This window comes from Pollachius pollachius (assembly GCF_949987615.1).
Source record: "Pollachius pollachius genome assembly, chromosome: 12".
NCBI classification, from domain to species: Eukaryota; Metazoa; Chordata; class Actinopteri; order Gadiformes; family Gadidae; genus Pollachius; species Pollachius pollachius.
The window spans coordinates 788,618-805,213 of record NC_136945.1 but is presented as its reverse complement, the minus strand read 5'-3'; the positions used below and the strand labels follow the sequence as shown (position 1 = coordinate 805,213).

Genomic DNA, 16,596 nt, shown 5'->3' with positions numbered 1-16,596 from the left:
GTGACCACAGAGGGGACATTTTTGCTCTAGCTCTAGAACTAGTAAACAACATGAGTTTGGTCTTATCTGTATTAAGAACAAGTTTCAGCTGATGAAGGGTATTTTGGACGACAATAAAAGCATTCTGCAAGTTTTCAATAGCCTGTTTAAGAGTTGGTGCAGAGCAATTAACCCCGCTTATACCATGGTCACTTGCCAAGGAAAAGAAATTAAGATCATTCATTTATATTTTCATGCGTTTTACAATCTAAATATAAAGTTTTTCACATAAATAGGACGGACCTTAGCTACGACTTGGCAACAGGAGGTATTCTAGTCCACTGAGCTATGAGCCAGAGAGCTAGCGTTATGGATTGTACATATTTATAATTTGAAATTCGTCCCAGCCTTTATACCACAGATACTCTAGCGCAGAGGTCTTCAACAGGGGGTCCGCGACCCCTAGGGGTCCGCGGAGGTACTGCAGGGGGGTCACGAAAGTTTTGGTTGATTCGACATTTGTTTTATGTCCCCCACGCAATTTCCACAAATTCAAATGTCTTTAAATACACATAAACATGAATCCAACACACTAGCCGCGTTAACATGGACACTTTTGACATGATTTCTAATCAGAATAGATCTTTTCCTATCATGCAATCCGAATGTACCATATATATGCCATTTACAAAAGTGGTAAGCGTAATGTATTTGATTTTAATGAAAGCCCAGCAGTAGAGAGCTTTTCTCTGCCTGCTCTTTCAATTAAGAAGAAGGACAGCACAGCGACGTCAGTTTCAAACAATACGTATTTGGATGAGAGTGCGCAGCCAAGACTGTTGGGAGAGAGAGAGTGCTGTTATGTAAGGGATAATGTACAGAACGCCGGTCATTATCGGGAAAATAAGCGATCAGCAGAGAAATAGTCCGCCAAAGATGTTGACGTCGCTTAGCAACCGGACCAGCTGGGGTTGATAAGTTACCAGACTACTTGCGGAGTGATAAGAAAGACACTAACAATTCATTAATTCATTTTTCACAATTTACCAGCTCTCGTTTTGAAGAATAATCACCGCGTTTCAATGGGTATCGCGACGGTCTATACTTTCAACATAAAGTGTACATATTTATAATTTGAAATTCGTCCCTGCCTTTATACCACCGATACTATAGGGACTATAGCATATAACCATGTATCCTGATTACAGTTTAATGTAACAGTAAGCTGAATACATCGCTAATTAACACCGCAACTGCAAATTAACCACACAGAGATAACCATGGCAACCGGTCAAACAAATGTTCATTTTGCAATCTTTCTGCGGACGCATCCGCCGTGTTGATAAACAAGTAATCCCCCTATTCGTTAAGCAGGGAAACCACACACACACACACACACAGACACACACACACACACACACACACACACACACACACACACACACACACACACACACACACACACACATCCCCTTTCTGCATGGATGAGCTCTGTGTGTTTCAGAGAAGCTAGCATCATTGCATCAGCTGTATACGTTTTGTGGTTAACATGTCTTTATATGAGGGGGGGTCAATGTTAACCGTGTTCCTCTGAACCGCAGATGTGGAACCTCCGACTGGGCGCTGAACTGTACACTTACGTATTGATTTCAAACAACCCCACTTCAAGCTGCTTTCTCAAGCCTTTTCAACATTATTACTTTATTTCAAAGTGTATAATGTGATGTCATATATTTTGGTTATGATTAAGTGAGATGACGGGATGAAGTACGTTAGATAGGTAAATCCATATCAGAACTGTTTTTTTATTTTTTAAACTTTTATTTATTTATTTTTTTAATATCGAGCATTTATGTCTAATGCTTATCGTCGTAATCGACGTGAGTTTTATTGCGATTAATAATAGTAATCAAATTATTGCCCAGCGCTACGCGGTGAACATCACCTGGAAAAGAACTCTGTTGCAACTGCCTACTCAACACCAACTGAGCCATGCTGTTACTGGTATAGTTTATGATGTTGTTGTGCCATCTTTTTACGAAGGGAAATTGTTCATTGGACAGCCATAATGTTGTCCACAAAGCTTCACTTTTTGCAAACAGCCCATGGGCTAGCTAAGGCTAAAGGGGGGCAGTCGTTAAGGTTTGTGGGCTTATGCCATCTTTATCTCAGGTATATCCTTACCTCGCTGTCCCGTTCACCATCCCGAGTATATTGCAGCTTACAAACATGTCATTGAAGGTAACCACCCCGCTAGATCTGAAGCAGCCTAGGTTCCCTATTACACCGTCCCAATGGATGCAGGTCCCCCAATTAAGAACAAATGGAGCTATGCTTCTAAGGGTGTAAGGGTGGGATATAGGTAAGAGTGTGTGTTCATATTCAGCCATTGTGGGCGATGAACATTTTTCCATATCAGAAAATATCTGTTGGTAAACCCGTGTGCCTGGTGCTTCACCTGGCCAAACGATTGCCACTGATGCCTTGCCTGCGGTAAATGGGACCATGTTTGTGTCTGGACAGGACGCTTAGTCATATCTGCCTCCTAATTGGAGTGGTTCATGTTATGTCGCCTATGTAGTGCCTGCTTTGGAGATTTTGTCAGAGGAACATTTGAAGGGTAATGCTAGCATTAGATCTAAGCGTGATTTATTGCATCACAACTTTCAAGTTGCTACTCCAGCTCAGAGAGTTTTTTCTGCTATCATTCCACACTATGGTGTCACAGTTGCTGTTGATGAATTAGAGATTTTGTCCATATTATTGACACTATAGCGAACGCTTCAGGCCATGGCCTGAAGCGTGACCTTAATCATGAATTGTACGGGCTTAGAACTATGATTTTTTCAACATTAGTATTTATTGGACTTCCTTGCTGTGCATCTTGGAGGCTACTGTTTCTTTATCGAGCGCCATTTACACCAGAGATGTTCCATATACGTCCCAGATGCGTCTACGAATGTGTCTAATTATGTACATGACATCTATGATAATGTGGCTAGGCTGAAGTCGAAAACCGCTGGTTGGTCTTTAGGAGGATGGCTAAGCAGGTTGGGTGGGTCTATGTTTTCTCAGCCCCCCAACCAACCCCCCCGGAGACTGCCCCGAGCTTTGTTAGAGAGCCCGCCCCGTCACAAGGTCTGGTGCCCCAAACTTTGCAAAGTTGGGGCCCTTTAATTTTGAGTAATGGAACCACTCTTCTGCTGGGAACAGTGAGAGCTATTAAAGAAAGGTGGAGCTTCACTGCCAAGCAGAGGGAGGTGTCTGGACAGTCAACTTCAATCCTTCAAACCAATCCTTTCAGAGTGTTAACCGGACTCCCTCTGAAATTAACGCTGTACCTACGGTGGAGCAAAATTGCATGTCAAATCGCATGTCAAATCGCATGTCAAATCGCATGTTATACCGCATGTTAAACCGCATGTCAAGTCGCATGTTAACAACTCTTTCAGAACTGAGTGTTAACCGAACTCCCTCTGAAATTAACACTGCACCTATATGTACAGTGATGCGGCCTCGCACTGTCTCGAGGTGTAAAACCTGCAGGCGAGGGCCGCGACCAGTATGTCGAAATCGCACCATCCCCTTGACCGCTTCAGAGCTGAGTGTTAACCGGACTCCCTCTGAAAATAGTAAAATGGAAGCACTCAGAATAGGGTTCATGAATATAAGGTCGCTTTCATCTAAAGCGCTCTTGGTTCATGATCTAATTGTTGATAATAAGATCGACATACTGGGCCTTTGTGGAACCTGGTTAAAACCAGATGAGTTTCGAGCCCTAAACGAAGCTACTCCCCCCAACTACGTTAGCGCCCAAGTATCTAGAGAAGTTAAGAAAGGTGGTGAAGTAGCTCTGATATCTAATTCTAAGCTTAATTTAAAGCCAAAGAATAGATATATAATCAGATCCTTTGAGGTGCTTGCGTTCTGCTCCTCAGCTCCCCGACAAGTGAAACGAGTTCCAGACTCTTTCGTTTTAGCTGTAGTATACCGTCCCCCAGGACCGTATTCACTTTTTGTTGATGAGTTTTCTGACTTTGCAGCTGATATGGCTACATATTCAGACAATATTTTGCTCATTGGGGATTTCAACATTCATGTGAATAACCCATCTGATGCCCTCGCAAGGGCTTTTCTGTCCGTTACAGATACGCTTGGCCTCAAACAGCTCGTCCAGCACCCAACCCACATCGGTGGAAACACGCTGGACCTCGTTTTGACCCGCGGTGTAGACATCTCACAGCTAGTGGTCTCTCCATACACCTCAGCTTTATCAGACCATTTTTTGCTCACTTTCCAGGTGGTGGTATCCTGCCCCTGCGACGATCAGCAGGCTACTTTCAGCTGTCGCCGCATCACACCTGCAACCATTACAGCGATGGCAGATAAGTTACCCTGTTCACTTGCTCCTCTTTGTAACTATAGAGGTTCTATGGAGTGCCTTACTGATGACCTCAACAATGCCTTGTCTGCTGCCATTGATTCAGTTGCTCCGCTCGCAATTAAAAAACGATCATTGAAAAAAACAGCTCCCTGGTTTAATGCAGAAACGCGCACCCTGAAGCGAAGCTGCAGAATCCTTGAACGCAAATAGCGCTTGACTAAACTTGAGGTCTTTCATCTTGCATAGCACAACAGTCTGCTCACCTATAAGAGTACGCTGACTACTGACAGGAACGCCTACTTCTCCAGTAACATCAACTTGAATAGAAACAATCCCAAGTTTATTTTTGACACGGTGAAGAGTCTGACTCAGAAACAGACCAGAGACCGTAGGCTCCTCCATCGTGGCAGGTGAATTCATGGATTTCTTTGAGAGTAAGATTCAATCGATTAGAGAGGAAATTGATGCTTGCCGTGCAGCTTGTCCTACACATCCTGCGGGGCAGGATGGGGTCCTGCCCAGTAGGATGGGGAACTCTGACGCAACTCTTCTGGAGTTCAAGGCAATTCCTCTGGTTGAACTTGAAAGGGGGATAAAGGCATCAAAACCAACAACTTGTTTGTTGGATCCTCTCCCTCCCAAGGTTCTCAAAGAACTTCTTCCCACGGTGGGGCCTGCAATCCTCTCCCTTTTGAATCTTTCGCTTTCAACAGGAATTGTTCCCTCCAATTTCATGGCTGCGGTGATAAAACCACTACTCAAAAACCCTGGCCTAGATCCTGAATTAGTCAGGAACTATTGGCCAAATCGAACCTGCCCTTCCTGTCCAAGGTACAGGAAAGGATTACAGGAAAGTATACCTTACCAAGGTAAAGGAAAGGTAGCACAGGTAGCACGACCAAAGCACTCTTCTTCACCGTCTTGAGCACTATGTTGGTTTCGGGGGTACGGCTCTTGGTTGGCTTGAATCGTACCTCACATATAGAACCCACTTCGTGCTCCATGAGGGTTCAGAATCAAAACACTGCAAACTACGCTTTGGCGTACCACAAGGGTCGGTCCTTGGTCCATTACTTTTTGCAATCTACATGCTTCCCTTGGGCGACGTTATCCGCAGCTTTGGAATTAGTTTCCACTGCTACACGGATGACACCCAGCTCTTCATTCCTGTAGATTCAGGGGACTCTGCCCAGATCCAGAGGGTTGAGTCCTGTCTGGCTGCGGTGAAGAGCTTGATGTCACAAAACTTCCAACAGCTTAACACTGGGAAGACAGAGCTGATAATTATCGGCTTGAAGCGGGACCAGAGAGAGTTTGAGGATGTCTCACTGTGATTGGATGGCCTCACCATCCCACAGAGTGCATCTGTCAAAAATCTTGGTGTCCTGTTCGACCCTCAACTGTGCTTTGACCAACATGTTAGAAGTATAACTAGAATTGCCTTTTTCCATCTGAGAAACATTGCAAGAATCAAACCTTATCTGCAGCGGATGCAGAGACACTGATTCATGCATTTGTTTCATCAAGACTGGATTATTGCAATGGACTGTTCTCGGGACTACCAAACTCTACCCCGAAAAGTCTACAGCTCGTACAGAATGCTGCAGCAAGACTGCTGACCAGAACGAGAAGGTTTGATCATATCACATCTATTCTCGCCTCTTTGCACTGGCTACCAATAACTTTCAGATCGGACTTTAAGTTGCTACTGCTAACCTATAAAGCCATGCATGGATCTTCTCCATCCTACCTGAAGGACCTGATCATTACTTATAGTCCTTCTCTGTCCCTCCGGTCTTCGGGAGCTGGCCTTCTTTCACTGCCGAAGGTTAAAAAGAAATCGGCTGGACATAGAGCGTTTGCCTATCGAGCCCCCTTCCTATGGAATAGGCTGCCACAAGTGATCAGGGAAGCTGACTCTGTGGAGCTATTCAAAGGAAAGCTCAAAACGCACCACTACAATCTTGCATCGACAAAGATATGAAATGAAGACCACCCTGGGTTTGTTTGTGCTTTTGTTAATACAGTATACATTCCCACTATGTACTGTTCCGTTCTAATTCACTATTCTGTCTGTTCTAGCGTATTGCAGTGACTGGACTGAATGCCTAGACTCTCCTCATGGTTAACCGGCCAGCACCACATCACCAATTTAATATGATGTGCATGTATTTACCTGTATGTGAATTATTGCACCATTGCACTCCTGACCATCCCTGGAAGAAGGGATCCCCTACTATGCGTTTCTTCTCAAGATTTCTTCCTTGCTAATTTCAAGGGAGTTTTTTCTTGCCCTTGTGCGGGCTTGGGTAAAGGGGGGTGTCATAAATATTTGGCCTGTTAAGCCCTTTGAGACTGTAATGGTGATTAAGGGCTATACAAATAAAATTGAATTGAATTAAACTTCCTTTATTTTTTCAATTTTTAATCTGTTTTGGTTTAATCATGACTAACCTAATGAGTTTGTTATTTTTTTAAGTAGACTACACCTGGTTTATTTGTGTATGATGAGTATACTTTTATGTTTACTATTGCCTTTTATGCTTTCTTTTGTTGATTTAGTTAATAGTTAATTGTTTACCAGTAGGTACACTGAATTCTTTTTTTAAGGTTTATCTTTAAACTACGTTTAATATGATCAAGAGGGAGGAATGCAGAGTGTTTGTGTTCACAGTTCTAGTCTAGAAACAAGCCAGTGCCTCTCATACTGATACGAGGTGTTATTTCCAACATTTCGCCATTTGTTATGTCTAAACAAGGAGGAACCAACCTGGTGGTCTGGGACATAGCCAGGGCCATATACCTTATCAAGGGTGAGAGTGCTTCTGTTCTCTTGTTATTCACGTGTTCTTTATTATAATACTCGCCCCATCCCTTTGGTTCGGTGAGAAGAGAGCCAAGAAGCACGTCCGACTGCTCCTCACCACCTACACCAAGAATATTCCACCTAAGTCTTTACCTGTGCTGAATTACATCCTCGAATAAACCATCTATTCAACCTTCTGATCCAACCTATCTAGCTGCTTTGATTTCCACTTCAAGAATTACTACTACGACGAAAAAATACACAACACAGAGTCTATTCGAACAGTTTAGAAATAAGCAGAAGACAACAACTAGTTACTGCAGTATATTAGCTATTCATTAGCCTTTCTAAACTTCATACATCATTTTTTCCTAATAATAATATGGTTATTTAAAAGGAATAAGCACTCTGAACTAAAATGCATTATTTATTACAGATAACTATATGTTATTCATAGAATAGAATTTGAAAAGATTAAAGGTGCACATTTACAATATGAAGTGTATCCCTGTTCATGTGTTTCTCTCTCTAGTCTAACCCTGTTCCAGTGAGGCCCTGGTCCTCTCTGACGGTGATTGACAGGCTGGTGTTCTGCATGGCCAGGATGTCCATCGACCCGGCAACACAGTGGCATGACTGACACCTGATTGCCGGGGATGACTGCGCCGGTCTGAGCAGCAAGACCAGTCGGAAATCTGTCGGGAATCACTGGTAGGACTCCCGGAACCAGACCCTAGTGAGGTTCTCACACCAAACGTCTAAAATGCCGACGTCCCTTCAGTTATGGCAGAACTGAACTAATATGCTAATGAAAAAACATGAGGGGGAGTGACGGGGTGAGAAAGGGTTGCGGTGTATGTGTGAGTTATTAAATATGTATGGTCAGTGCAGTGAGATTTTGGATAGAGCTCTAAACACAGGAAGCTAATGGAGGATCCAGGAGAGACAAGAGGGGGCTTCAGTGGTACACGGGGACACAAAACCTGCCAACATACCGCTCTCTCGCTCCCATTTGTTCACAGAATTCCTATCCGTTCCCATCTCTACTCCCCCACGACCCTTCCACTCGGTAATAACTGCTAATATCCCCCCTACTCCTCTCCTCCATATTTTAATCACAACACCGTCCCCTTAGCTTTGTCTGCCTGCCAATGACTGAATGTAAGGTTGATCCAGACAGCTGGCTCAGAAATACTCAGTGAGGAAAAGGAAAGCAGTGAGTTACGGCTGTGACTGATGGCCAAAGGAGGCTGGAGAGGAGGCCCAGAAAGGTGTCAAATGTAAGAGCCTTCCTTTAGACGGCAACTGTGTCTGTCGAGGCTGAATAATACATTTGAACATTATCAAAATGATTGCTCCCAAGTGTAGTAGCAGCGTTGATTTAATATGAGATAAGTCATCAAGGGGAGAAGTTGTGCTTTAAGTAGCTCATCCTGGTTCATGATAAAGACGACGGGGATGTTTTCTTCAGCACGGTGCGCTTCAACACAGCCTTAAAGGGTGATTGTCTACTTGATCGTGTCTTAGAACAACAAAAATAGCTTTGCCGGAAGGGTTAAGATGGAGAACAAATACTTGCCTGTTTTCAAAGGGATTGAGGTATTTATAAACCAAAACTGGAAATCTTAAAATAGGTGGTGATGGCTTTTTTCACAATTGTCCTACAGCATTCGAGTGCTGATAATTCACAGCATAGTTTCCTCAACCCTGTGGCATCATAAAGCGTGTATAGGTCCTACACCAAGCCTGCTTGGTAGGATTCAATGTATTTTGCGGGGAAATGGCTTCTAAATCTCTTCAAAGAAGAGAGAGGACAAGGCCTTGGGCATCTGGAGAGCAGGGATGCAACTTTCTGAATGCAGTTTATTCAGCGACTGCTTACAGGGCCAAAATAACTTGTCTGGAGACCTCCGGCATGTCGTATTCTTAGACCTTTTGGTGATTTGGGATTAAACATTTATTGCCTTTTAATGGATTTCAACTTCAAAGATCTCAAGAGCCTCCCAGTTTTGGTCTTTTTATAGTGTGGAGCGGTAACAGAAACAGAGAGTGGACTCTCAGTCTTCTCCACACTGGTCGCTGAGGGAGACGAGGTGCTCTGAGGACAGCAAGCTGGCAGTGATTTGACAGGACCCACCATCTTGTAACGAGTGTGGATGTGTGAATCAAAAGTCGCAATTTAGGGGCATGTGGTGGAGCTGGCTCATCCGGCCTGGGATGAAGCTGCAGCTAAACCTACTGCCAAGGGAGACCGCCAGGGAGACCACCAGGGAGACCGCCCGGGAGACCACCAGGGAGACCGCCCGGGAGACCACCAGGGAGACCACCGGGGAGACCACCCAGGAGACCACCAGGGAGACCACCAGGGAGACCACCACCAGGGAGACCACCAGGGAGACCACCCGGGAGACCACCAGGGAGACCGCCAGGGAGACCACCACCAGGGAGACCACCAGGGAGACCACCAGGGAGACCGCCACCAGGGAGACCACCAGGGAGACCACCCGGGAGACCACCAGGGAGACCGCCACCAGGGAGACCACCAGGGAGACCACCCGGGAGACCACCAGGGAGACCGCCACCCGGGAGACCACCCGGGAGACCACCCGGGAGACCACCAGGGAGACCGCCACCCGGGAGACCACCAGGGAGACCACCAGGGAGACCGCCACCCGGGAGACCACCAGGGAGACCGCCAGGGAGACCGCCACCAGGGAGACCACCCGGGAGACCACCAGGGAGACCACCACCAGGGAGACCGCCAGGGAGACCACCAGGGAGACCACCCGGGAGACCACCAGGGAGACCGCCACCAGGGAGACCACCAGGGAGACCACCCGGGAGACCACCAGGGAGACCGCCACCAGGGAGACCACCAGGGAGACCACCCGGGAGACCACCAGGGAGACCGCCACCAGGGAGACCACCAGGGAGACCACCACCAGGGAGACCACCAGGGAGACCACCAGGGAGACCACCAGGGAGACCACCACCAGGGAGACCAGCACCAGGGAGACCACCAGGGAGACCACCAGGGAGACCAGCACCAGGGAGACCACCAGGGAGACCACCAGGGAGACCAGCACCAGGGAGACCACCAGGGAGACCAGCACCATCCTCTTCCGTCGGGGGAGATCGTCATCATTATATTCCTATTCATCGTCTTCAGGTGAACTGGAGCATTTTATCACACACACACTGCTGAGGATCCTCATGCACACACACACACACACACACACACACACACACACACACACACACACACTGCTGAGGATCCTCATGCACACACACACACACACACACACACACACACACACACACACACACACACACTGCTGAGGATCCTCATGCACACACACACACACACACACACACACACACTGCTGAGGATCCTCATGCACACACATACACACACAGACACACACACACACTGCTGAGGATCCTCATGCACACACACACACACTGCTGAGGATCCTCATGCACACACATACACACACACACACACACACACTGCTGAGGATCCTCATGCACACACATACACACACACACACACACACACACACACTGCTGAGGATCCTCATGCACACACATACACACACACACACACACACTGATGAGAATCGTCATGCACACACATACACACACACACACACACACTGCTGAGGATCCTCATGCACACACATACACACACACACACTGCTGAAGATCCTCATGCACACACATACACACACACACAAACACTGATGAGATTCCTCATGCACACACACACACACACACAACCACACAAACACACACACAGACACACACACAGACACACACACACACATTGATGAGAATCCGCATGCATAGACACTTGGCTCGTTCTGCCTCTTCACATAAAAAGGTTCACATAACTCAACAGACAGGAAGATGTGGAGCTCAAACAATACAAATGGAATAGTCTCATTGCTGAGTTTATTTTGAGGACTATACGTAAGGTATACACATGGGACTTTGTGCTGTATCATCAAGCTTTCCTTCTCAATGTAGATGTTGTTTGACAATGCAAAGGATATTTCCTTTCTGCTATAAACCCTGGGACAGGGTCTAGTGTAGACCCAGTTCACCATCAACCCTGTGACAGGGTCTAGTGTGGACCCAGTTCACCATCAACCCTGTGACAGGGTCTAGTGTGGACCCAGTTCACCATCAACCCTGTGACAGGGTCTAGTGTGGACCCAGTTCACCATCAACCCTGTGACAGGGTCTAGTGTGGACCCAGTTCACCATCAACCCTGTGACAGGGTCTAGTGTGGACCCAGTTCACCATCAACCCTGTGACAGGGTCTAGTGTGGACCCAGTTCACCATCAACCCTGTGACAGGGTCTAGTGTGGACCCAGTTCACCATCAACCCTGTGACAGGGTCTAGTGTGGACCCAGTTCACCATCAACCCTGTGACAGGGTCTAGTGTGGACCCAGTTCACCATCAACCCTGTGACAGGGTCTAGTGTGGACTCAGTTCACCATCAACCCTGTGACAGGGTCTAGTGTGGACCCAGTTCACCATCAACCCTGTGACAGGGTCTAGTGTGGACCCAGTTCACCATCAACCCTGTGACAGGGTCTAGTGTGGACCCAGTTCACCATCAACCCTGTGACAGGGTCTAGTGTGGACCCAGTTCACCATCAACCCTGTGACAGTGTCTAGTGTGGACCCAGTTCACCATCAACCCTGTGACAGGGTCTAGTGTGGACCCAGTTCACCATCAACCCTGTGACAGGGTCTAGTGTGGACCCAGTTCACCATCAACCCTGTGACAGGGTCTAGTGTGGACCCAGTTCACCATCAACCCTGTGACAGGGTCTAGTGTAGACCCAGTTCACCTTCAACCCTGTGACAGGGTGTCGTTGCCTGGTCTGCCGATGGCAGGCTGACCACACTAACTGGTGCAGGAAATCACAAACATATTGAGTTTTCAAGGGAATTGAAGTGGGAAGATCAATGCACTTAATCACATTTCTCTCATTAACATTCAATTGTCCTTTACTAAGAAGTCTGACAGCCCAGTTTTATGGAATACATCTGCAACACGCAACATTTGGTTAATTGTTAATCTGAAATGCTTTGGTGATTTTACGAAAACAAAAAAGAGGGACTGATGCAAAAGGTCATACATTTCAAGCAAATCTTCAATTAACCTTTAACGCTGTTTCAAATAATGCTTTTGTAATTGGTACATATTGAAGCTAAAACATTACACAAACACAAAGTAGCTTGAAGATACTGCTTACTAATGGAGTCTATTCCTGTCACACCGTGCTTTATGTATTTAAAGGAGGTAATTAGGCTATTATTTGAATGATTTAGCTAACCTTATATAGACAGCTAGTTAATAGTCACTAGGCTCCCTATTCTCTAGACATTGGCTTGTACTCAAGCTGTACTGTAATAATGTAATTCTATATATGGGAATGTATATGTCTATACAGGCAGGTGGGATGTGAACCGGCAACCTCTGCAAAGAGTCCAGAAAGCTACTACACTCTCCTCTTAGCGAGTAAGGCTAGGGCCCCTATTGGCCAAGGTGACAAGATCTCTGAAATGAAAAACGGGCCAAATTATCTGATTTTTGACCTGTTCACCTGTCAGTAGCTTCAGAATCTGATGTCACCAGCGGTGCATCACCGATCATTCAACCGTCTCCAATACAGCCGATGAGTCATGTGCTCAACGGATATATCTATGTTAATCTTCTCATTTGCATACTTTCTGTCCTAGACACGGTGAATAAATATAGTCCTTTAGAGTCTCTTATTGTAAGGTAAATCTGCATCTTGTGATGACGACGTTGTGAATGGGGGAAGGGTCTAGATTTAACAATACACCACATGGAGCTGGGTAGGCGTAGAGCCCCAACCCCTAGCTGTTCACAAAGGGCTTATCGCTTTATAAAACGTCACTCATAAGCTTACTATAGACTACCTAAGACTACCCACTAACAGTTCACTAAATAAACCCACAGCAATAAAAATGCAATCAGTTCCGAAAATAAATCTTCGTTATACCGCCAAGTTATATAGCTCTTCAAGAGGGCAGAATGGTTGCCAAGCAAAGCAGGCTAGCATACAGGCTAATGAGGCTTTAAAGATGGGGGGAATGTTAACACATATTGAGATATCTGCATTAATTGTGCAAATGATGAAGGAATGTTCAGGCATGGTTAGCACTCCTCTTCACTAACAATTTCCTCTGTTTAATAATGACCGTTTAACAATGAGAATCGTTGCTGCTGTCAAACATATATTCCATAAATGCCACCATGCATTTTAGGAACCCCGTTTTATCACCGAAATTTGGAAATAGATAATTTTCTCCACTACCATGTGGGAGTGGAGGGGATCCGTCTGAAAATCATGGATCTGCAAATCTGCAGGTTTACTATGGATCGAGTAGGTGTTACCCCTGATCCATAGTCAGTGTTGCCACAGTTAACTTGAAAAAGTAATCCGATTACCGATTACTAGTTACTCATTAAAATAGTTAGTTAGTTACTTTACTGATTACTTGATTTTAAAAGTAACTATGTTAGATTACAAGTTACTTTATTAGTTACATTTAGCTGCGACAACACCCTCTGCCGCCTCAAAATAAAAAATTACAACCGGTTTTGCCAATACTAACTGTATTGGCCCTGTCAACAATTGCTTCCACCCCCCCGTCAACAATTGTTCTCCCCCCATCCAACAACTGGTCTTCCACCCCCCACCCCCACCGTCAACAATTCTGCGCATGGATCTGGTAGGGTGAATTCGGGGGGGCCCATCAGTACCTCTTGTATACAGGGTCCAGAATGTGGTGCTACGGCCCTGGATGCACGCACTGACACACGGCTTTCAACCGCTTCCGCCAACAACATATCACCGCGCGCTTTACGGGGCGATCACCGGACGCAGCTCCACACACACAAACACACACACAAACACACACACAAACACACACACACACACACACGCACGCAGCACCGCGCGACTAATTCCGCCGCTTATAACAACGGGCGGCACGGACTCTGGAGAGTCAAGGTCGACACTCGCCTCTGATACATTGAAGTCTTTGGAGACTTACGCTTCACACGCACTCTCACACAAACAGGCAGGCAGGCAGACAGACAGACAGACAGACAGACAGACAGACAGGCAGGCAGGCAGGCAGGCAGGCAGGCGTGCAGGCAGGCAGGCAGACAGACAGACAGACAGACAGACAGACAGACAGACAGACAGGCAGGCAGGCAGGCAGGCAGGCAGGCAGGCAGGCAGGCAGGCAGGCAGGCAGACAGACAGACAGACAGACAGACAGACAGACACACACACACACACACACACACACACACCACTCCATCGCTCTCAACGCCAATCGGTGATCCGGTAAACAAAAATTAAAATAGTAACGCACAGAGACTTTGATGAGTAACTTTAATCTGATTACTGGTTTGGAAATAGTAACGCGTTAGATTACTTGTTACTGAAAAAAGTGGTCCGAGGTCAGTAACGCGTTCCTAAGTAACGCGTTACTGGCATCACTGTCCATAGTAAACCTCTTTTCCTCTATGGACCCTTCCTATCGTCCACACAAACTGCCGTTGGTGCTGCTTGTGGGACTGCATCATTGCTAACAACCAAAGGAGGTGATGTGGAGAAAACACACGCATACAACAAAAAAATGTTTTTTTGTGTTTCATACGCCTTCAAGATCAAGTAAGTTTCCAAACCCAGCAGATTAAAAAATTTCAGTTCAAACATTTTGTGCGAATAGTGGAAAAAAGCTAAGCTATTTTGATTCATTTTCAAAATCAGATTTCCGATTCCTCTTTACCTGGAGACCCCGATGGTCTTAAGTAATGGAAGGCTCAGGCATCAAACTGAAACAACAATGAGAACAAACTATTTTGTCTGCAAAATAACTTCTTCGGTCCAAAAATAATGGACTTATTTTGAGGCTAACTGCCGCTTAGCTTCAGCCTTCGTACCTGTACTTGTCTTGTACGTCATCGTAAAGGCCTTGTACATTTGCATATTTCCAAATGAAAGACATTTTCTACTTACACGTCAAAGCGTAGATTTTGTTTCTCTTCGAAGAAGAAATCCAACACAAACTTCCTCACAAAGTCTGGGTTCAACGTGTTGTCAATGACCTCCGTCCGACCGAACTGTGAAGAGAGGAACAGATGATTACTACATGGGTACAATGGTCAATGAACAATCACAGTAATCATTCATCATCATTCATATGAACATTCTTTATTTCATTCATATCCCATGGATTACAGTTTTGGAAAGCGATAAGATCAGACGTAAATATCCAGGGAAGTTTCGATGCAGTGGCAGCAGTAAGGAAAACCCAATTCAAACTAGGAAAGAAAAATAAATTTAACTGATCATTGATCATTGTATATGTAATATTTGAACAATTAAATAGCCTATCTTTTTGTGCAATATCTTCTCCCAAATACAAAAAATATTTTTATGATAACATTCTGGGAGGTTGTTTGATGGAGCCAAGTCTGAGCGCTAGATAAGCATTTCAGGGTTAGAATTTGAATGCTTCTGCCAGGAATTGGTTTCAGTCAAGGTCCATACACAAAACAAGAACAACGTGAAGTATGGATCAAAGCTTTGACATTGGGTTATCTGTATGGAAAAATACATTTGAATGTCCCTCAACTAAATCAAGTTTTTCGTCAGGCCTAATTTCTAGTATGCATGCCAAACAAGTTTTCTTCTCCCTTTATTGAATTGGTTTAGACTCAAATTGCATCCAACTTGTTTCATAATGTTGCATTCTGATGAAGAATTTGAGCAATGCTAGAAGTTTTAGAAGTATAGACATAAGTATTAAAGTACACATAAGGATAAGCTCTATGATTAGCTAATTGAACAATCTTATGTACCTCCTCAACAGCAATTCATGATGCCACTCAATGCTTTAATTAAATGTTTATTGGTCTTCAAACTTGATGCAAACAATTGTATAATGGCCTCCAAGTTGATGGCAGTACTCCAGAAACACAAATAGATCTAGGCCTTCAAATGTTTCTGTTCTGTCTGTGGTCACTTTTAGAAATTGTTAAAAAAAAAAAAAAAAAGCGTTTCTATCAGTTTATGACTCATTTGGAAGAACACAACATGTATTTTGCTCTTAAAAAGTAACCAGAAGCAGTGCCAAGCCTTTCACTTTCTAAACAAGCAAAACAGCTGTAAATAGGGGATTAGTAACTGGGGGGGGGGGTCTTCAGCGAGGGTTTCAGTTCGCACGACCATTGTTTTGAACAGTATCACCAATGCATTATTAGGTGTCCGAGCAGCGAAGCTGCTTGGTCCCCTATTGTTTCTGTAACGTTGTTTTTTTCCCTCAAATTCTGTAAAAGTCATACTGTAGCCTATACCGTGA

The 16,596-nt window shown here is 45.1% G+C and overlaps 1 protein-coding gene across 1 annotated transcript in view; it reads right to left on the bottom strand.

The window, feature by feature from the left end:
* The window catches only part of LOC307083655 (copine-9-like), a gene marked incomplete at both ends in the record, with an annotated part of 79,783 nt that overhangs the window by 47,065 nt on the left and 16,122 nt on the right, over positions 1-16,596 (bottom strand). The window contains one exon of the mRNA XM_079747605.1: positions 15,252-15,355. Coding sequence (XP_079603731.1) covers positions 15,252-15,355 — 104 coding nt within the window. The remainder of the gene's footprint in view (positions 1-15,251; positions 15,356-16,596) is intronic.